At 53.7% G+C, this 22,617-nt stretch overlaps 1 protein-coding gene across 1 annotated transcript in view; it reads left to right on the top strand.

The window, feature by feature from the left end:
* Nucleotides 1-1,633, top strand: part of SETD3 (SET domain containing 3, actin histidine methyltransferase) — a 60,767-nt gene extending 59,134 nt beyond the window's left edge. Inside the window, exon 13 of the mRNA XM_036218364.1 lies at nt 386-1,633. Within this exon, the coding sequence (XP_036074257.1) occupies nt 386-760 (375 nt within the window). The 3' untranslated portion in view covers nt 761-1,633. The remainder of the gene's footprint in view (nt 1-385) is intronic.
* Nucleotides 1,634-22,617: the final 20,984 nt, after the last annotated feature.

The raw sequence follows: 22,617 nt of genomic DNA, 5'->3' as shown, positions 1-22,617 counted from the left end.
CTCACAACCATCCTCACATCCATGCATCCATCTGTCCACGAACCATCCTCGCGGTCATCCTCCCGTCCATCTGTCCATCCATCCATCCATCCATCCATCCAAAGGCCAAGGGGCCCGTCAGTGCACATTCAGGGCGGTTTTAAAAGTAAGTGAAGCTCTCTGTCAGGTGCATGACTGCACTTGAGTTAGGCTCTTCTGTTTTGCTCTGTGATAGTTTTATCGAGGTATAATGTACATACAAGAAAATTCACACTTCTAAAATGGACACTTTGATGGTATAGCCGCGCATACACCTCACGTTCTAGAGCCTTCCGTCACCCCGGCATTTCCCCCGTGCCCCATCCCCAGACTCTGCACACTTACTCTCGCTCCTGTCGCCCTCCAGGAGGACCGGGCCTTCCTGAGAAACCACGACCTGTCCGTCCGCGCCGCGATGGCCGTCAAGCTGCGCCTGGGCGAGAAGGAGATTCTGGAGCGGGCGGTGAAGAGCGCGGCGGCGAGCCGGGCGTACTTCGGGCAGCAGGTGGCGGCGGGCGCCGCGCCGCCGCGGTACGAGGAGGGCGGCGCGGCGCTGCTGGAGGGCGGCCTGGCGGACTCGCGGCCGCCGCTGCTGCTGCGCGGCCTGGAGGAGCAGGCGGCCGCGGAGAACGGGCTGCCCAACGGCCAGAACTCCATCCCCAACGGGGCCGGGCCGGAGCGCGAGGCGCCCGCGGCCGAGCAGAGCAGACGGGCGCCCGGCGGCGCGCACGCCGGCGACTAGCGGCGCCCGCCGCAGCCCCGAACAGTCCGCGCGCGTCGCCGCGTGCCCTCGTTCACGTTTCTGGTTTTTTTTTTTTTTTTTTTTTTTTCTGCGAGAGGAAAATATGTTTTTGCTGCTTTATATAAAAATAATTTTTTAAGTTATTTAAAAAACCTAGCTCCCCTTTTTGATTAAGATTGCCATCTTGCTTTTAGGCAGAACAAGTTACCGAACTGTGACGGCGAGGCGGGGAGGTGGCTGGAGGTTGTGCAGGCCCGTTGTGGGCAGGTGTGTTTTCTTCCTGGGGAAGAATTCGGAGCCGCCTCAGCGCTGCCTTCGTGGGCCTGTCACCTCGACAGCGGGGATGACCGAGCTCTGCCCCCTGTCGCGGGGCTTGCTGGGGGCTGCTGGCTGTCCAGTGCAGGCGCTCGCACAGCAGAGGGCAGGCCTGGGGTTTGGAGACTCGAGAGTCTGGGCAAAATCTTTTTTTTCTTTTTTTCCTAAAAACATAACACCCCAGTCCCAAAGAAAAGGTAAGGTGGCAACCTTATTTTTAATGGTTTTAAATGTCGATGATAATCCTAATTATATGAATTGACACAGACACATCTAGTGATTTCTAAATATTTGTTTACTTTTTGTGTTTCGTTTTACTGTACTAAGAACTTGTCCTTCCTCCTTGAATCAAAGTGGGACATGCATCATCCTCCTGATTTTAAATGTTGGCTCTGATTTTAAAGTGGTGCGTTTGATTCCCAGCATCCGTGGCAGAGAGCTCGGGGGCCCAGCGGCCACGGCTCCCCGAGGCCCTGGCTCTTCCGGTTTTCACAAGCTAGAGATTTTCAAAGCTACACTTTTGAGTAAAAGGCCTTATTAAAAGGAAAACATGATTAATATTTTTGTCTATTCCTTTTCTTTGGAGTGGGACAGGCCCTTTGAATTGACCTTTTATGTAGACCTTCCTACGAATCCACCAGGCCGGCTTTGCACCTGCCCGGTGCCGCGTGCTGGGCTGGTCCCAGGGATTCAGAGGTGAACGAGAGCCCAGCCTCAGCCCCTCACCAGCCCCAAAGGGGGTGCTCCCAAGGGGCCTGGCAGTGGCAGGAACACAAGAAGAGGATTTAATTTGGGGGGAGGTGAAGGCTTGGGATGGTGTGCCGGAGGAGGAGTGGGAGCACCCGTCCCCAGAAAGCCACCAGCGTTTCAGTTTGGGATACGTTTTTACATCGACTCTGACGTTCCGTGGGGCACAGCACTGACTCGGAGAACGGCACACGCGTGATTCACCAGCTGCACACAGCCGGTCTGAGGACGTCTCCGTTTTTCTCCTTGGAGAAGATGGCTCTGCAGATCAGTTGCTTCATTCTCTACTGAGGACACCTGCCTTCTGCAGTCCAGCAGGTCAAGTCTACCTGCCGCATCAGACACGAGTGGCAGGTTTCATCTTCGTGTGAGCTGGGCAGCATCTGTCCATGATGTCCATCCGCCGCTGATGTGTGTGCAGTTTGAGCTTGTGACTAGAGGGGTGCCTGCGTCTCTGCCAGGTCTCCTGTCAGCCGTGTGTTTGAGATACTTTACCCCCAAATGAAGTAGTCTCTGAAACGTACATGCTAATTTCCCGAAGGCGAAGAAGCACTGTGGTACGCAAGGACTTTCCTACTCTGGCGTAGAAGCCCCAGAGACTAGAACTTTCATGGCTAATTTGCACATATATTTCTCATTGGATTAAAAGTTTTCAAGTCTAATTTTAAATATGTCCTTTAGATAAAATGTAGCTCAGAAACAAAATAGCATCGCGGGATGGGATAGTTCTCAGAATATTCCCTGGACGAGGTTTGAGTTAGGACGGAGCTGGAAGAACACTGGCTGGAGCCGGGAGTCAGGCCCAAGGCCCCACTGCCCCTCCAACGAGTGCTGGACTGGCCGCAACGGGCCTCACCGTCTTCATTTACGTGAAAGAATGGAGCTAAGTTATGGAAGTCCCTGCTTGAAAATTTGGAGACTGCTCTGTCTATGAATTCCCCATCAGTAGGGTCTATCTGGTACAGTTATCGGACCGAAAAGTGATCCTGTGTCAGGTTCCCAATGGAGGACAACCTTTGTGATGAAAACGGTGCTCGTAAAAAAAAAAAAAAAAAAAAAAAAAGACTTTATTGACGTCGGAAGGCAGAGTGCCATGGAACGCCGTTTCTTCCTCAGTTGGGTAGAATGGCCCCAAAACGACTGTCTTAGGTTAGCGGGAACACAGCGCGCTTCAGCCACTCACTGCCCTGCTTGGGCTCGGCAGGTGGAGTGCTTGGGCGCAAACGCTCACAGCCACAACTGAAGCATTCGAAAATGGAGGAGAAGCGATTAAATTGGCATAGAAGAACCCTCACTGCCATCTGTCATGAAAATAGGCCTTGCTCAGAAATCATTTTAAAGTTTACTTTCTCTTCTTAATGCTTTTGGATACGAGGCTGTTCAGACTGGTCATTGGAAAAGTGCCAGCTTCTGCTCCTGTTTCGTTAGCTCTGTGTGTTATTTGTGTAAACAGTTAGCAATTAGATTTCACCAGCCTAGAAAAACCACTCAGTTCTTCCACGCAAACTTGTAATTGATGGGTGGTTTCCCCCAGCAGTTTCTCGAACAGGCTCACTAGAAGATATATTTATTTTTGAGAGATGGGGTGAGACATTAAAAATATTCTCAGGTTATGCTAATTTAAACCACTTAAAAATGAGGGAATTTTCTGGAAATCATCACTATGTTTTGGTGGTTAATATGTACATGTTGGAGTAGAAGATTAAAAAAAAAAAAAATTCAAAGAAAGTACCTCGACGAGCTCAGAACTAGAACAGCCCTGACTGGGGAAGATCTGGGGTCACAGAGGCGGTTGGTTGGGGGGTGAGTTTTGGAGAGTCCAGGTCCTACAAGTGTCGGCTGTAACCATGGCTTTGGTGAAACGCTTTCTCCATGTTGTTCAGCGCCACGTTCATACTATTATCGATCTGGCCAAATGAATGTATTCGATAGGCCATAGCCGATAACCTGACCCAATAACCTAGCTCGTTTTATTTAAATGTCCGTTCCAGGTAGGTATGGAGTAGAATCCAGTCACCTCATTAAGGGTCACCCTGTTTCAGTCAGCAGCACCCTGTGTAAAATAGTCCTAAAATTCTGTAAATTGAATCTTGAGTTATTTGAATCATATTTAAATGTGCCGGTGACTTTGTTATTTAAATGAGGCTGCGGCTTGGGTCCTGGGTGGGCTGGGTGAGGGCACAGAAGGCTCAGTGGGAAGCAGGCTCCTGTTTGAATGACCTTGCGGGAAGGAGGGGCGGGACCTGCTCAGAATGCCTGCAGCAGGTCTCAGCCCAGCAAGGAGCCAGCTTATCGCTGGAGGGCCACATTCAACTGCTTGTGATGTGGCCGTGGATGTGGCCGGACCATTGGAATGGGCGACCGACAGGAGGAGGGTATTCCGAGTGTCCGGTTTTGATCACTGATCATTTTACGGAGGACGGGGAGGCAGCGCACGGTGGCTGAGTGCACGTTCGGAGCACGCGGACCTGGGGACCGTCTCTGGACATTCATATCTTCCTTTAGGGTGTCTCGTGCCTCCTTCCTGCGGAGGGTGCCGGGGAGTGCGTGGGCAAGCTCCCCGCGCAGGGCCTGCCACGTGCTAGGAGGCGGTGAATGTTACACTGTTTTCTCAGTCCAAGCCACTCCCTGGCGGCAGAAAACGCTGGTGGGACTGGACATAACACTCATCCCCGCTCTGCGGCAGGCGGCTCGCGTCCACGGTGGGCTTCGCGCCCCGCGCACCTGGAGCTGCGGGTGTCAGAGGTGCCTGGGAAGCCCTTGCTGCCCTCGAGGTTGGTGAGGCGGCCGTTTGAACAAACAAACGCGTCACGAGAGGGGCGCACTGCGCTGTGGCACTCGGGGGCGGAGGAGGGCGGGGGGAAGTGAGCGTGGAGCGAGGGGAGCCAGGGCAGGGGACAGCCGGCCGGCCGGGCCTGCACAGGAGGGACCCGGGAGGCGGGGCCTCAGAACGACGGCTGGAGACCCGCTCCTGCCCCCACCGGTGGTGCGCACCCACCGCAGAGAGCCCTGTGCCAGTTCCCCTGGCTGGTGAGGATCGCTTCCCCAGGTGGACAAGTGTGGCGATGCCAGCCCCTTTAAGTGCCGCTACCGGTCTTTCCCTCAGGAACGGGATACCGAAGCAGAGAAGCCGCACTAACGGCCTCCGATGCCCTCTTCCTCATGCGGGCCCCTGTCCTTGGCCTGGCCTCAGGCGCCTGTGTCCATCGCACACATTTTATGTGTGCAAACGCGTGCACGCGGGCACTGTGCCATGCAGAGGCCGGTGCCGGCGGGCTCGTCGAGTGCCTGGCACCTAGTGTGCTCGGAACAGGCTTCGCCACAGTGGCGGAGGACCCCGCCTCCGGGCCGCACCCCTGGAGAAGTCCCAGCTTGGTCAGAATGCCGCCCCTCCCTGTCCTTGCTGTCCTGCCCTGCCCGCTGCATGTCGGCTCCTCCGGGCTGGCAGGAGAGGGTCGGATGGGGGCCGAACCTCACAACGTCCTTCTCCATCCCGGCGACGTGTGGTTCGGGAGGAGCGACGTTTAGGATCGATCGCGAGGTCTGCTTAGATCCCCCAAAGCAGCTGGCGCCCCAGCATGGCCGCCCTCGGTCCTCTGGGCAGGTCTGTCCCCGGTGCGCCGGGTCCCCCAGGAGCCCCGCCCGCATCTCTGCACCTTTCGGTCACGCAGACTTGCGTTTCCAGCAGGGAGCTGATGAATGAATGTTCCCCCCGCCCCCGCCCTGCAGTATAATCGGCTGCTAGGCTCCGAGACCCTTCAAGTGTTAGCATTTGAACCCACAATCAGGATTTCCGCTCAGAGAAGAAACCGCTCATCCAGAAAACAGGCTCGGAAATCGGGCAGAGCCGAAGCAGAATCCTGACCCGCGCCGCCTCCAGCGTGGTGTGGCCGCAGCGCGTCTCAGTGCCCAGCGCCTTAGTGTTCTGGTCTGCAAGATGCAACTACCACACCAGGTCACTGGGAGAGGCTGCGACAAGGTGTGGAAATCTAGTACCTGGCACACAGCAGGTGTTCAGTAAGTGGCTCCCGCTTCGGCAGTAAGCCTGCCTACTGACGTGACGGGGAGCGGAAGGCAGCGTATCCCGAGAGGAGCTGGGTCTTGCGCGAACAGCAGAGTCTGCCCGGCGGCCCTGGACTTCGGTGTGTGGACCTCAGGCCAGTGCGCCACCCTCACATCGTCCTGCCTTGCCCAGACCTGGCGGAGCTCACACTGAGAGTCCGCACTCAAACGTGCGTATTTGCAAGTATGAGGAACTGTCCCATAGGCACCTCTGAATTTCTGGGCTTTTAAGTTTTCAAGTAAATCTTACAGGCAACTCAAGCCACAGTCTCCCCTAAATGTAGATGCGAGTGACAACTTCCGGGACAGCAAGAGGCAGTGGCGAGATCGCGCGCCCCCTCCCCAGGCCTCGTAGCGGAGGCAATACTCTCGCTGGCAGCAAGGCACGTCGCCACGGGCATCCAGAAACGCATCCAGAGCAGCGGTTACCGCTTCCGCCTACAGAAACTGCAAGGAAAGTTTTGTGTTGGTCATCAGCAGTTGTCAAAGTAACTAGCTTGGGGCTTACGTCATCTAATGATTTAAGCGTCACCCCTTTAATCCTGCAGTATCACTACGGTCGGGGAGTTCAGCCAGAACATTCCTTGGATTTTAAAAGGACCAGAATGGGTGTTTTTGTAAAGTCGTACCAGGAGAAAAGGAACATGGAGTTTTATCCCTGGCCGGGGCCCGTCGCGGGCGTGTCAGCAGCCTTCCTCTCAGCGTCCTCTGCCAGGAGGCAGGAGCTGTGGCAGAACCCGCAACCCAGCGGGACTCCGGCGGCGGCGTGCTCCGGCCGGGTGGCGTTCTGCGAGGAAGCCCTAACGGTGTTACTCTGTGAGGCTGGGCTGCTGAGCGGGTTCCGGGGTGGACAGCAGCCTCGTGTGTGTGTCCGTGCCACATGCGGAGATGCTGAGGGAGCTGTGACCCGGGTGCCTAGGACGGTCACACATGCCACAGGCTCAGCACCGTGTTCACCGAACAGGCCTGGCCGTTTTGCATGAGTTAACTAGGTGGAGCCCTCAGAGTGTCAGCCGAGTATCAGTGGCTTTCCGCTCTTACTTCGTGGTACAAAAGAGGCTGTCCCCTTCAGGCACTCAGGGCCATCGACTCGAGTAGGCCAGAGGAGGGGACGGGGTGAGGAAGAGCAGCCAGGACCTTGGTTTCCAGCAAAGGGCAGACGCAGCCGCCTCTCTTAGCCAGTCTTCTCGGAGGCTCGGCGCAGCTGAGACAAGACCCTCAAGGTCGGCACGTCCCCGCGAGGACCTAAACGGACTTGCCGTGCGGCTGTCTGCCACCTCAGCCAGGCAGCAGAGGCAGATGGCAAGAGCCCCGTTTCGCGGGTGACGAAATGTGGGTCCAGTCACCGTGTCCAGCCGATGGGAGAGAGACACACGTGGCCGCAGGGGTCCATCCCAGACTTTCTTCCTTTGAATCGGTGGCATCTGTCGACTCATCCGACAGTTAATTTGAGTTTCCCATATGTGCTGGGTGCTGTACCAGGCTCTGGGGGGTGCCACCAGGGCATGCCACGGGGCGCTTGTAGACGAGGAGCTCGTGGAGAACTGGTACTGCTACCCAGACTCTCCCTGGGGTCTGCAGAGAGCCTCCTAGGGGCGCTATGCCCAAACGAGGTCTTCATCGTACAGTCCTTATTTTCTATTCTTAACGGAACACAGTCCGTTAAGACCACAAGCACCTATCCCCAAATGATGACATTTAAAAACCACCTGTTAATCCCATTTAGGGTTGAGTGGGCTGTCTGCCAGTAACAGCTAACATCACGCGGCCACACCTACTTCGGCTTCTGTTAAACGGACAATTAAGAAGGAAACGAGAGGACCCAGGCTCAGGGGTCCTGAGCACAGAAGCTTGTCTTCTGTCCCCACTCTATTCCTGTGACCAGTGTGGCTATTTACTGCCCGAGCTGTTTTTGGCCAGATCAGCCAGGATCCCCATCCACGAACATTTGAGTGTCTGGAAATCCAAATGGACAAATACACTCCCTGAAACAAATAGAAAATGACTCCCGGAGGTGTCAAATACCTCTCCTGGCCATCTCTAAGGAAGCCAGAGTTTCCAGCGGCAATTAAATTGCACAATTGGATACAGGGGACATTTTATAATTGCTCGCAGGTAGCAATTTACTACGATAGATGTTACTCGTGACATGTGTCAAAAAGGTCAAAGTTTATACTTCCTTGAGCATTAACCTAATCTTCGAAACTCTAAAAGTTACACTTTTTGGTCATTAATTTTTTTTTTACAAGCAGAGATTTTGACAATTAACCCAGTTAATAAAGGTCAAATTTCAATTTTTTTCCAATTTCTGGAGCACCGAGCTTATTCCTTTTTGAAAATGGAAAGATAGGGGAGTGATAAATAGTTATTAACTGCATACAAGGATGTAGCCGGGCTGTCAGGGTGGCGACGACGGAACAGATCCTGGAATCGCTGAGCATCTGACGGGAGGGAAAGTGGGTTACAAGCCGAGGAAGGAGGAGAATTAAGGCCGAATAACGTGTGCGGTTAGTAGGGTACTGCGAGTGTGTGCGCTTGTTCAACCACCTCAGGATTCTCTTCATTCAATTATGGAGACTTCGGGCTTCAGCTCCCGAACCAGCACATTTTCAAATCAGTGGTTTCCGCAGACTCTTAACAAAGTACAACCTGAGTTAAGAACCAAAGTGTCCCCCACGAGGCTGCCTCCCTCGAACGAGCCCACAGAAGAGCAAAGAGCCACAAAGGCAGCTAAGTGTCCGTGCCCAGGGGCCAAGGGCGCAGCCGGACGGTGGGGGCCGTGCGTGGCCCCACCGCGACAGCCCCGACTGGGCCAGCGCGGGTGGGTGAGGGGGGAGTCTTACCAGCTGTTCATGCCCGGGCGGCAGAGACACTCCACAAAGCCACCCAAACAAGACGAGACAAGGCTCCCTCTCCACCCCCATCAGGACCAAACCCATGTGCCCTCCCTCTACCCCTGGGTCCCACTTCCTGCAAGCATTTGTGGGAGCCCCTACCTGGGCCACCCCCAGTCTCATCCTCCGTTTGTGTCCCCTGGTGCCAGTGCCAGGTGGGACGAACCTCCGCCCGGACGCGTGTCCAGGGAACCCAAGCCGATTTCTTGCACCCACTCGCCCTGGGAGCAGATGACTTCCCAGGCCCAGCCAAGAACCTGCACCGAGAGGTGGGTGTTTTCTTTCCATGGGTGCGTTTGGGGGTTGCTGTTGCTGCCTTTGGTCTTATTTAGAATACAGGCTTCTCAGTGCAGACGTGCTCAACATTCAGGAACTAATAAATAAAAACCACATTTACACCGCATCCATCCAACAAGTGCCAGTGATGCACAGGTGCCCAGCACCCTGCCTCCTTCATGCCCCACCGGGGCCACGGCTGCCTCCCCACCCGGCCCCTCTGAGCCCACACTCTGCAGCCCAGGCCCCACAATGCGTGTGCCCAGCATTCTCGCCAGCCGTGTTCACTTTGCAGTGGATATGCGAGGGCCCGTTTGCAGCCCTGTACACCAGCTGTTCCTTGCACATAGTAGGTGCCCAGAAAATGCCAAAGGAAAGGAAATTTGAGCTTTATCAGCTCAGCAAGAGGGCGGGGGCGGGGAGCCAGGACCACGTGCAGCTGAACCACACCGTGAAGAAGGTGGACGCCCCGTGCAGCATGGCTGTCTAGCCCAGCTGCAGCCAGGCTGCCCGGCCTCAGGGGGTTGCGGAGCACCCGTGTGAGCGCGCCCCTCTGTGGTCCTTCCCAGGCCCCCACGCAGCTGGCCCGTCTCCCCTTCCAGCAGAGCCTCCACACTCCCCCGCTGCTCCCTCACCCCGGGCACCGTGTTAGAGGACTGGCTGCTCCCGGTGCAGGAGAAGGCTCCGGGCATCTCCCGTAGCGCTGACTCAGGACTTCTGCGAGGTTCCGGGGCCCTTAACATGCCCTGCACGTGCCCCCCAAGCCAACCAAACCCACCGGATGTGGAACGAGAGCCCAAATGATGAACCAAACCATATTACGAAATACTGGGAACCACTCAAAGGTTCATAAATAGGAGGGGAGTTGACCGAGACTATAGCTGGGTGACATAAGCATCCTTTCGCGGGTGGGGAAGGAATGGACTGAGCCACTCTGGAGGGCGATGTCTTGACTAGATACTGTGAGGCCACAGGGCCGGGCCACAGCCTGCAAGAGCTGCCATCTGGTCAGCGAATGTGTTTCTCAAAGCAGTTCTGAAACTCCCCTCTACGGCCCTGAGAATTGAACAAGTAAGTCATTATACTGTAGAGCAGGGGTCCCCAACACGCAGGCCACGGACCAGTACCAATCTGTGGCCTGTTAGGAACCGGGCCACACAGCGGGAGGTGAGCAGCAGGTGAGCGGGCGAAGCTTCATCTGCATTTGCGGCCGCTCCCCAGCGCCAGCATCACCGCCTCAGCTCCGCCTCAGACACCAGGCATTGGATTGCCACGGGAGCACCGGTCCCTGGTGCCAAAAAGATTGGGGACCACTGCTGTGGATAATAAGAGCTGAGTTTGTCACTGCTGAAGAAAAAAATTACAAAAAAAAAAAAAAAGGAAAACAGGAAAGCTGAAACGAATCCCTTGAGGTTGGACAAGAAGCCCAGGTGTCACTGTGAACGCATGGGCTTTACTGTGTCTAAGACAGGTAAGACATGGAATCATAGAATCACAGACACAGGCCTTAGCACACGGGAGCTCGTGTTTCCCAGCTCTGTCCACTGAGACGGCCTGGTGGCGATGCCCTGTCCCAGTGAGCACACCTAGCGCCCAGCCGTGGTCTCTAAGCACCAGCATCCCGTAAAGGCCCCTTGGAGGAAGGGTCTCGGGCCTGGGGCAGGGACAATGCGAGATGAGCTTGGGGCATCTTGCGGTGTCAGAAAGTGCTAAAAACTGATGTGGGTTTGTTGAGAGAACACAGACGCCAACGTGAAGAGCCTCCCCACGGCCAAACTGGAGCCATTAGTGCAACCAAAATAAAGAGTGGCAGTATTGGATGATAACACATAGAATAAAATAAACATTCGCGAGTCCACGCTGACCTACATAATCAGTTCAATAAATAAATACGAAGAAGGGACAGTTCTCCCTTACAGTTGAATTCCTATTATCAATCACTGTAAAAGGAAAGAAGGAAATAGAAAGTCACCTACAGTAATAAGTTTTTCGGACAAGATCCATCAATGGATGCTGAAATTGTGGGCAAAAGTTTGGAAAGAAAGAAAATTTGCATGGTCTCAAAGTACCCTCTCCCCCCGTGACCCCCCGCCAAGATGTTGATTCATTCCAAAGGAAAGACAGGGACTTTGGAGTAGAGAAGCCTGGGAGATGCCACCTTAACCAAGTGATCTGAGTCAACATCACCCACGACACCATGGCCCCCGATAGAAAACAACATCACCTCTTCACGTTTCTTGCCAAAAATGTACAACCTCGGTCCGGTCGTGATGAAACGTCAGAGAAACCCAGGCCGAGGGACGGTCTTCAGCAGAACTGATCAGCACATGTCAACAGTGCCAAAGAAGCGGAAAGACCGGGGACCTGGACAGACCGGAGGGGGCTAAGGAGCCGCGGCGAGCACAGCAACATGGGACCCGGGGCGGCATCCAGGAGCTCGGCGCGTGGAAAGCCTGGGGACGCCTGAGCGAGGTCTGGGCTTAGCCAGCGGTCTCGTAGGCCGTTCGCCTCCGGGTTTGCCGGCTGCACTGTGGTCACACCAGAAGTTGGCTTAAGAAGCTGGGCGAAGGACGTATGGAAAATCGTACTATTTTTACAGCTTTTCTGTAAGTCTACACTTAATTCGACAAAACGAAACGGAACCCCGAGTTCTGGCCGAGGTGCCTGGGTCTGAGTCCTGGCCCACCACTTGCCACAGCGCGTCGGGGTCCCCGTCCTGCCCACGTGGACGGGCTGACGATGGGAGCCCACGGGAAGCTCTCGGCACGGTGCCGCTGGCCAGCGGCCACGCCAGCTGTGAGGCTGCACGGAGAGGTTAAAGACTTTTGTTTTTTAATTTCTTTTTTAAAAGTACAGCAAGAACTACATACATCTGCAGCAGCACGGAAGGGACCAACTGGTGCCTTTTTGTTTTTCAGACAAAACGTGGAGAGCCTGGCAGACCACACAGGGGAAGACGGACAGGGCTTCTCTGGCGATTTTGACAACCCAGCCAGCGGCGACCCACGCGATGCCCTCCTCCAGGGTGAGGGGGTGCGAGGCACTAGCCCCCAGCCGGCCAGGGAGGGCGTTCACCCTGCCTCGGCACAGATGGCTTCCTTCAGCCCCCGGCTCTGCCTCCCCACTGGCCTGGAGGGCCCTGGGGGACCGACCTGCCGCACCTTCCTTTCTGACTCTGCACACTCACTGCCCGGCCAGTGACCCGCTGGTCTACCACGTCCCGCCGCCCTTCCCCCCCAGCCCGTGCGCCCAAGCCTTCCCTGGGTGGGCCGAGTGTGCCCCCACTGTCACCAGGCCCTGGGCTAGGAAGGAGCCCTTTGGGGTGCGGTTTAAGGGCACAGGACGGCCATCGTGGCCAGGGCGGGGTGAGCAGTTGGGGCGGGCTCCAGCATGAAGAATTGGCTGTGACAGAAAGCACAGGATGGGGGTCGTGCCAGGTTTCAGCTGAGCCACCTGGTGGGGGGCGTGGCAACCACTGACTGCGATGAGGAGGATGCAGAGTGGGAAGGAGGGGTCAGAGCCCGGCCGGGGCACCCAGATGGACGAGAGTGTCGGAGGTGGGGCTGGGACAGAGACATGGGGGCATGGGACAGGCCTCAGAGATATCCAAATTTCCGCCCCGTCGTGGTTTTGCGGGGTTAGGTCCAAAAGGTTCTTGACCAGGCTGCATTGGCCTGGAGGGGCCGAGGGAGAGAGACGGGGAGGGGCTCACGTCTGAGCGTCCAGTGTCCACGCTGCAGCCTCGTGTGCGCGGTGAGGAGCACGAGCCTGTGGACCCCGCAGGCCTCCAGCCCAGGCTCCTGCATCCTCAGGTTCCCGCCCAGGCTGGCTTGGAGGAGGGGGCTCCTGAGCTTCCGGAGGTCCACTGGGTGCTCACTCAGGAAGTGTCAGCTGTAACCGCGTGCCATTCAGGTGAGGAATCCTGGGACCCCAGGGGCCTGGTCTGCCTGTACCCAAACGGTTTCAGTCCGAGCCCATGACAGCGCTGGTTGGCTTAGCAACCGTGCATCAAGGAGCAGGCGGTCTGGACGGGATCACCCTCGCGCCAGCCTGCTGGAGATGAGGGTCCAGGCCGCGGGCGCTGAGCCTCAGATGTGGAGGGCAGGAGCATCGGGCTGAGGAGTGGGAGGAAACCCAGGGGTCAGGAGGGGAGGGCGGTTGGAGATGGCCTTGCCATGGCTGTCCTGTCCTGCAGGTAACCACTGGATCTGCCCACAGGGAGCTTCCTGGGGGAGGGGTTGCAGAGCGCGGACCCGGCTGGGGGAGGCGGGTCGATTGGGGGTGGATAAATATGGCAGAGCCCTCATTAGGGGTGCGGGGAGCAGGAGCGAACGTCTGGGAAGGATGAGAAGGTGGCCGATGAGGTGAGGGCGGGGGAGAGCGGTACCTGGGGAGGTGCTCCAGGTGGGCGAGTGCGGGTTGCGAGTGAGGCCCCTAGTGCTTGGCCGTTGGTGCAGGCGCGGAGGGTGGGGTTTGAGCCCGAGGAAAAGGGGCGGGGGTTCTGCGGTGCGTAGAGGCGGAGGCGGAGGCGTAAGGCAAGGCCCCGGCTCGCCCCTGGGTGAGGACGCAGGTGTGGAAGGGGCTGATGGAGAGGCGGGGTCTTGGGGCTGGGGTCTTCTGAGCCCCAGAACTGTGAGGGGAGGTTGTTGGGGGGTGGGGGTGGAGTGGCTCTGGATAGGCAGATCGGGCCAACCCGGAGCTGCTGTTTGGCGGGGTGACGAAGGTCGGGGAGACCTGGGCATGGGCCTGAGAGGAGGTGGACGGGGAGACCACAGGAAGTGAGGAGGTCATGCCACCGAAAAGCCGAGGGTGGGGACTTGTCCCCGGCATAGCTGCAGGGGTCCCCGAGGGCCAGAGAGCTGCGTTCCAGGCCGAGTTTACGCTTCGCCTGGCAAAGGCGTCGCCGGTGGCTTGGCCGGCCGAGGCCTGATGGCCCGGGGACCCCCTGGAACGAAGCCCGTCCGCTGACCGGGAGACTGAGCACTGCGACATGGCGAGCCCGGCCGCGCCGAGGATGCGCGGTGACCCCTGGCCATGACCGCGCAGAGCGGGGAGGCGCGAGCTCCCCGAAAGGTCATTTACCCGAGGGAGGAACACGATTCCTTTCCCGGAGGCTGTCATCCTTCCCTTTAATTAATATCAACCGCGCGCGCGCTTGGCAGCGGCTTCGAGCATTAGAGTGGACTTCCGGCGACATTTTTAATAGAAAAACGTAGATCCTGGCGGGCCGAGGGTCCATCAGACCCCCCGCGGCAGGCGGGCGTCCTCGGCCTGTGCGCGGGTTCGCTCCCCCACACGCCAGGAAGGACGGGGTGGCCCGCGGCGGCATCGTCGCCGCCTGGGCAGGTGAGCTCCCCTCCTCCTGCCTCAGCGTCTCGACGCGTCCTGTGAAACGGGGCGCTAGGAGCCCCTGTTCCCCGACGTTGTTTCGGGGGCTGCTTAGAGATGCAGGCGGCTGCGGCTGGAGGCATCTGTCACTCGCGCCCAGCCCTGTGCCCGGCGCCGGGGCGGGGCTGGGCTGGACGGTCCGGCACTGGCTCACAGTCGAGTCTAGTGGTTTTGCTCTTCAAACCCAGGGCTGCTGCTGGTCTCTCTCTCTCCTCGCCAGGGGTCCCCAAGGCATGTGCCCCACTGTGTCGTGGTGGTTTGTGTGAGTGCCGGCCCCACCGGACTGCAGGCGGGACCATGTCTGATTTACCCTCCCGGGGAGCGGGACCCAAGGCCTGGCCTCTCCTAGTCCCTGTGAAACAGGACCAGTGTGAACGGGGCCTCCCAGGGGCAGGGAGGGTGCGGCCCCAGGTCCTGGCCACAGAGGCCGGGACTCCAGCGTCTCTCCAAGTAGCCGCGGCACGCTGTCCACTCCAATTCCTTTATAGTTTCCACTTTTCCAACAAAGAAACCAAAACCGAGTTGCAGGGTTTTTTTTTTTTGCCCCAAATCACAAAGCTGACCTATTCCTCAAGGAACCCAGAGACGAACACAGTCCTGGGTGAGCGGGCTGCTCTGTGATCCCCAAACTCCCCCTTCGAAGACCATCCATACAGTGTCCACTATGTGCCGGCCTGTCACTGGCGATGGAGAGACCAGCCGTCCCCTCTGGAGCCCAAGGTGCGGCGACTGGCCTTCCGTCACCGCACCCACAAACACTCAGGGGAACAGAGAACCCTCTTTCCCTGACTCTTTATGTGAAGGCGCCAACACAAAGCTCCATCGATACCCCACCCCCAAAACCTTCCGCGCTCATTTCCTGCACAAAGGCCGTTCGCTTTCTTAATCGCACCACAACCATCGGAATCAGGACGTTAATGTGGATACGTGATGACCATGGAATCCTCGGGGCCGCCTGGGCTTCCCCAAGGCCCCAGTGAGGCCAGTCAGGGCGGGAGGATCCGGACTGCGCCTCTGATCTCATTGTCGTGCATTTTCAGTCGTTTTCATTCTGGGGCGGTTGTGGCGTCACACCTGGACCTCGCGACTCGGGCGGGTCTGCAGACGGCAGGCCTGTTCGGTAGAATGGCTCTCAGGCGGGCTTTGTCTCTTGTTTCCCTGGGATTAGATCCCGCTTCAGGTGTACAGCATAGCGATTAGACATCAACATAACTCTCAAAGTGGTCACCCCAATATCCAGTGCCCCTGACACTGTACAGTTATTACGATGTGACTGGCTATACTCCTTAGTGATACTTTACATCTCCATAGCTATTTCATCACTAACTACCCCTTTGTATTTCTTAATCCTCCCCCTTTCCCCCCTTTTCATTGATCCTCCCAATTCCCCTCTGATCTGGTCACCCTCATGACGCTCTCTGTATCTATGAGTTTGTTTCTGGATTTGTTTGTTTGTGGGCTTTGCGCTTTCGAGTCCACATGTACGTGCATTTGTCTTCCTCTGACTTACTCCACTCAGCACAACGCCCTCTAAGTCCATCATGACATAAGTTTTCCATCCCGTTACTTTTAGTTCGTGTGTGTCTTTTAGTCCGAAGGGAATCTCTTGTAGGCAGCCTACGTAAGGGCCTTGTTTCCTTATCTATTCAGCTATCCTTTTGATTAGAGTATTTCATTCTTTTTCATTTCAAGTACTTGTCGATAGATATGTGGTTATTGTCATTATTTATATTTTTGATACACATTTTTTTCTTCTTAAAGAAACCCTTCCAACATTTCTTGTAATACTGACTTGGTAGTGATGCACTTCTTTAGATTTTCTTGTCTGGGAAGCTCTTTATCTGTCCTTTGACTCTAAGCGATGGCTTTGCTAGGTAAAGTAATCTTGGTTGTAGGTCCTGGGTTTTCATCATTTTGAACATTTCATGCCAGGCCTTTCTGGGCTGTAAAGTTTCTGTTGAGAAGTCGGCTGACAGTCTTATGGGAGCTCCCTTGTAGGTAACTAATCGCTTTTCTCTTGCTGCTTTTAAAATTATCTCTTTGGATTTAACCTTTGGCATTTTAATTATGATGTGTCTTGGGTCTATTTCCCTAGGTTAGGGAAGTTTCCCATCATTATTTCTTCACACAGGTTTTCAATTCCTTGCTCTCTCTCTCTCTTCTCCTTCTGATACCCCTCTGAGATGAATGTTGTCGCGCTTGATGTTGTCCCAGAGGCTTCTTAAACGATCTTCATTTTTTCGCATTCTTTTTTTCTTGGTGCTGCTCTGGTTGGGTGTCCTCTGCTCCTCCATCCTCTAGTTCGCTGATTCGACCCCCTGCCTCATGCCCTCTGTGGATTCCCTCGAACGTGCTCCTCATCTCAGATACCACGTTCTTCACGTCTGACCGGCTCCTTTTTTCGTTTTGCATCTCCACGTTTATGTTTTCCATCTCTTTGTTAAGGTCCTCACCGAGTTCATCGACTCTCCCCCTCAGTTCCTTGAGCATCCTTATAATCAATGTTTCGAGCTCTGCATCTTGTATATTGCTTGCCTCCATTTCAGTGAATTCTTCTGGAGCTTTGTTCTGTTCTTTCGTGTGGGACATGCTTCTTTGTCTTCCCATTTTGGCTGCCTCCTTTTGTCTTTTTCTGTATATCAGGTAGGGCCCCTCGGTCTCCTGGTTTTAGTAGAGTGGCTTTATGTAGAGGGCGTGCTGTGGGGCCCAGTGGCCCAGTCCTAGGAAGGGTCCAGCTCCAGGCCAAGTTCAGCTGCAGCCTGTGCATTCTCACCCGGTAAGAATCACCAAGCAATCCACACATGGCTGCCACATGTGCTGGGCTTACAGGTGCCTCGAGGGGCCACGCCAGAACCTGAGGCTGGCTGCCACTAGTGCGGGGCTTGGAGCTGCTCAGCACACTGTGTCCCTGTCTGTACTTGGAATTCCCTTCTCCCACAGTGAGGGGCCAGGTCTTATTATCCTTGAAATATTTACTTATGGAATCGATCCCCCAGTAAGGGATCGATCTCCATCGCCTGGATCCCCCCTCACTCTGCCTGGGTTCCAACACCCACTGCCGTCGCCCACGTGCGCAGGGACCATCCTCACCCTTCTCTCCCTGCTACAGCTCCGATGCCCCACGCTCCACTGCCCGGACGCCCCCTCACCCCACGTCACGGACCTTCAGCCTGGAACGTCTCCCCTGGCCGAAGCCCATTCGGCCTCCCGCCTGCATGCGGAGCTGCCACCCTTCTCTCTGGGGTGGGCACCTACCCTGCTCAGCCTTATTCAATGGGTTTTGGACTGAATATTCAAGAAGAGAAGAAGGCAGGCAAGCTGCTTATTAAATTTTAATAGAGATTGCCAAATCGGTTTCCAAAGTGACTTTCCCCATTTGTAATCTCACCAGCAGCGTGGAAGAGCCTATACCCCTACCCTCGCTCCAGCACTTGATGCTGGCTCACTTAAACCTTTGCCAACCTGATGGGAAAAAATATGTCAAATTAATTTGCATTTCCCCCTTTTTTTTTTTAACCAATAAGTTGAGCATCTTTGAATATGTGTATTAACCCTTCGCGATTTCTGTTCTGTATTTCGTCTACTCATATCCTTTTCCGGTTTTTCTATCGAATGAATTCTTCGTGTATTTTGGATTCGTATGTTTTTTGCATATGTTGTAAATATTTTTTCGTCTGCCACTTCTCTTTTAACTTTCTATTATCTTTCTTCATACAGACTTTTAAATTCCATAGTAAAATTTAAGAAAATTTGCTTTTCTTTAAGATCCCTTAATGCCAGAAATGTATTTTTTTTATGTTTTCTTCTATTACTCATGCAGATTTCTTTTTAAAGATTTATGTCTTTTTTCCCCCACTAATTTTTGTTAACAGTTAAAGAGGAATTTAATTTTATTTTTTCCAGGTAGTAAATTGTTCCAATATTCATTGAGTCATCCACTTCCCGCCACCCCTCCCCTCGCCCCAGGTTTGAAAAAAACACCACCTTTGTTCATATGCTGAATTCCAGTATATACATGGGTCTGTTTTTTTGATCTTCTATTTTTGTTCCAAGGATCTATTTATCTATTCATGTGCTAATATCACATTATATTTATTAAAATTGCTTTATAATATGCTTTGACATCTTGTCGGGCAAAACTACTTTCTTTGTTTTCTCCTCTTTCAAGCTGTCTTGGCTATTCTTGAACATTTACTCTTCCCTCTGAATTTTAGAATCAGCTTGTCAAATCCCATGAAAATCTTGATCGGGTTTTGATTGGCATTGTATTGAATTTATAGATTTATAGGGGGATTAAATTGGAGTAAAAATATTATCTCTCAGTGTTATGATATGGCCCCGAGAAAGTGCGAGGTCATGAACAACAACAAAAAAGAATAGATACATTGGGCTTCATCAAAATTAAAAAACTTCGTGCTTCAAAGGAGACTCTCAATAAAATGAAAAGACAACCTACAGCATGGGAGAGAACATTTGCAAAACATACATCTGAAAAGGGACATGTATGTAGAATATATAAAGAAAGAACTGATATAACTCAATAATAAAAAGACAACTCAGTTTAAAAATGGACAAAGGGCCTGAAGAGCTATTTCTCCAAAGAATGCATATAAATGCCAATAAGCAGCTGAAAAATGCTCAACATTATTGTCATCAGAGAAATTTAAATCAAAACCACAGTGAGATGCCCCTTCACACTCACGAGGATGACAAAGTTAAAAAATCAAATAATAGCAAGTGATGATGGAAATATAAAGAAATCAGAACTATCATACATAGCTGGTAGGAATCTAAAATGGTGGAGACATGTTTAAAAACAGTCTGGCAGCTCCTAAAATGATTACGAGTTACCATATGACCCAACAATTCCACTCCTAGGCATACGCCCAAGAATGAAAACACAAAAACTTGTATACAGATGTTTGTTTACATGGGTGTTTATTGCATCATTATTCATAATATCCAAAAGGTGGAAACAACCCCAATGTCCATTGATTGATGAATGGATAAATAAAAATGTGGTATATCCACACAATGGAATATTATTTGGCCATAAAAAAGAATGAAGTCCTGATACATGCTATAACATGAACGAACCTTAAAAATATCATGCTAAGTGAAAGAAGCCAGCCACAAAATACCACATATTTATATTATTCCATTTATATAAAGTGTCCAGAATAGGAAAATCTATGGAGACGAAAAGTAGATTAGCGGCTACTTAGGGCTGGGGAAGATGGGGAGAATAAAGGGGTGACTGGTTAAGGGCTGGACCATAGCTATATGGTATGGGGTTTCTTTCTGAAGTGACGTAATGTTCTAAGGTGGACTATGATGAAGATTGCATGTATCTGTGAATATTCTAAATGACATTGAAATATATGCTTTTAATGGGTCAATTGTAGGCATGCAAATCACATTGCAATAAAGCTATTTTGCTGTTTTTGTGTCTTTTTTTTTTAAAGAATAAGTTGGAATGACATATTGAAGTGAAGAAGTTTTCATAATAAATGCTTAAAGTTTCAGAGTGTATAGGCTGAAATATGTCCCCTCATTCCCTCCCCCACCCCCAATTCCTACTTTTAAGTTTTAGCTCTCTGTAAATCAGAATAAGACCTTACTTGGAAATAAGGTTGTTGCAGGTGTAATTTGTTAAAATGTCATACTGGGGTAGGGTGGGCCTGCTAATCCAGCGGGACTGGTATCCTTGTAAAAAAATAAAAAAAGGAAATTTGGAAACAAACATGCACGCAGTGGGATACCACACGAAGAGTGGAGTTAGGTGTCACAAGCCAAGCAACCACCGTACGTTACAGGAGAGGCTTGGCACGGTCCTTCCCTAGAGATCTCAGAGCAGAGGTGGCCCTGCAGACACCTCGGTCTCGAACTAGTGAGATTCTAGTGAGATCAGGTCACTGCGGGGTCATCACTTTCTGTTGTTCAGCCGCTCAGTTTGTGGTCCTTATTACGGTTCCGTAATGCACGGAGTAACAACAGAAATAGAAATTCATTTATATTAATTCACTTCGTTAACATCGATTACCTTATGTATTGGGCTGGAGTGGGAGAGGCTGTTCGGTTTTTAAATATCCTTTCATTGTTTGAATTGTTATAATGAGCATGTACTATTTTTTTGCATTTAAAAAGCAAAAGATGTTTTTTAAAGAGAGCTGGGCTACTGGGTTTGGAGGTTCCCTTCATTTTTTTTTTTACCTTCTGTGGTTAGATGTTTTAACCGTTTTCTGTGACCTTTCCAGCCCCCAACTTTGTTGGCCGAACATATCCTCCGAAGCAGTCAGGGAAGTTCCACAGAATGCTGGGAATGGAGAAAGTGAGGCAGGACCGTGGCTCTTGTTCTTCCGGCCTGGGGCGTGGAGACCGTCATGGTGAGAACGCGGGCACGACGGTGGTGGCGGTGCTGGTGGTGGTGACAGAGGAGGAGGAAGAGAATGAACGGATGTTAAACTGTCCGCGGTGCGCACTTCCTCCTTCCCCTTCGAGTCTCATTTAACTGCCCAAGGCAACATGTTCCTTGTACAGATTTGGAGACTGAGGCTCAGCGAAGCCAAGGGACTCGGGTGCAGCCGGGACCTGAGCCTGGGCTAGCCTAGCTCCCACCCGCCTTTCCTTCCAGCTCACAGAGGCTTCCACCGCCACAGAGCTTGGGAGTGGTCATGGTGCTTCCCCACCCACCCCCATTCCACGTCTCGGGCCTCATTCCTAGCCTGGCGGGAGCCTCCTCTAGTTCAAAACGGTCATGGACTGGGGAGCGAACCGGGACCCCAGCACCCTGTGTCAGCGGTTTTCCGGCTGCTCCCTTGGTTTGCGGCGTTTGGGGAGGCCTGCATTATTCAAGCCCATGGAATATTCAGGCTGCCGGGCAGAGGAATGAGCCTGTCAGGGCTGGCTGAGATGTTCTCACAAAAGGCCCCCGTGGGCCGGGGCAGCTGCCTGTGCCTTGTGCTGGGACAGATGTGTCATCCTGGCCTGACCCAGGTGGGGGTGCGGGCTGCCTCTGCCACCTGATGGATGTCCTCATTTGGGGGAATGTATTATTGAGCACATGGGCTCTCTCCAACCAGACTTCTGGACAAAACAGCTCAGCTGTGTCCCTGCCGGTGGGAGCCCCCCCCCCTCCCAAATCTACTCCCAGAGGAAGCTGGCCTAGTGTGCTGGCCTGTGGGGACCTTTTAGGGGGTGATGGACACCTCCGGCAGGAAAACCCAGAATTCGGAACACCCGGTTACAGTGCTGTGGGACACGTGACCGCTCCCGGCTTCTCTGTGTGGTTCGGCTCCCAGGAGGTCAGTGTGAACCGGGTCCCTACGCAAAAGGTAGGACTCTAGAGACCGTGCGTCCTGATCGGAGAGCTCACCCTTCCTGAACCTTTGCCCTCTGAGCCCTTGCATGGATCTAGAACCCCCAGAGCCGGTCCAGAACCCCAGAGCCACTGGCTTGAGCATCCCAATGGGCAATTCTGGAACCTCGCAGTAGAGTTTCCTGAACCTCGAAGTCAGTGAGTCTGGGGCCCAGGGGTGGTTCTGGAGCCTGGCGCGCCCCAGTCTGCAGTCCCACCATGCAGAGCACACCAGCACCCTCCTGCGCCCTGTGCTGACTCCCACCAGCCCTGCCTGGTGCCTGGCCGGCCCCTCTTCCCAGCCTGAGGATGCCCCCCAGGGTAACAGGAGGATAACCCAGTTATCTCCACTTCACAGAGAAAGGAACGGAGGCACAGAGAGGTCCAAGGTCACGCAGCAAGTCAGCGGTAGACGTAGGATCAAACCCATCCCTGTCTCTTTCAGCTTGGCCACAGCATCTCCCTCGTTCCTGCTGAGAGTCTGAGCTCATTCAGTCATTCAGCAAATATTTCCTGAGCACGTCCTGTGGGACCAGACGCTATTCTAGATGCTGGGCAAACAGTTGTCAACGAAAGACGACTGGCCCTCACAGAGCTGACATTCCAGCGGAGGGGGAGTCAGAAAATAAACAAATACCCATTTTGGCATGGGGATAAAAGGCAAATGAGAGGCCCCCATGGCTGCTCAGATGCCCCCTCATCGGCTGGGCGGTCTCAAGCTTTAAGAGCCACCAAGGATAGTAAGACCAGCCCGCCCGCCCCTTTCACCCTCCTGCCCCAGGAGACTGGAGCCCAGAGAAGAGTTAGCCACTGGTCTC

This window comes from Rousettus aegyptiacus, unplaced genomic scaffold (genome assembly GCF_014176215.1).
Source record: "Rousettus aegyptiacus isolate mRouAeg1 unplaced genomic scaffold, mRouAeg1.p scaffold_m13_p_3, whole genome shotgun sequence".
Taxonomy (NCBI): domain Eukaryota; kingdom Metazoa; phylum Chordata; class Mammalia; order Chiroptera; family Pteropodidae; genus Rousettus; species Rousettus aegyptiacus.
The sequence above is the reverse complement of the archived record's forward strand: the minus strand, read 5'-3'. Positions and strand labels throughout refer to the sequence as shown.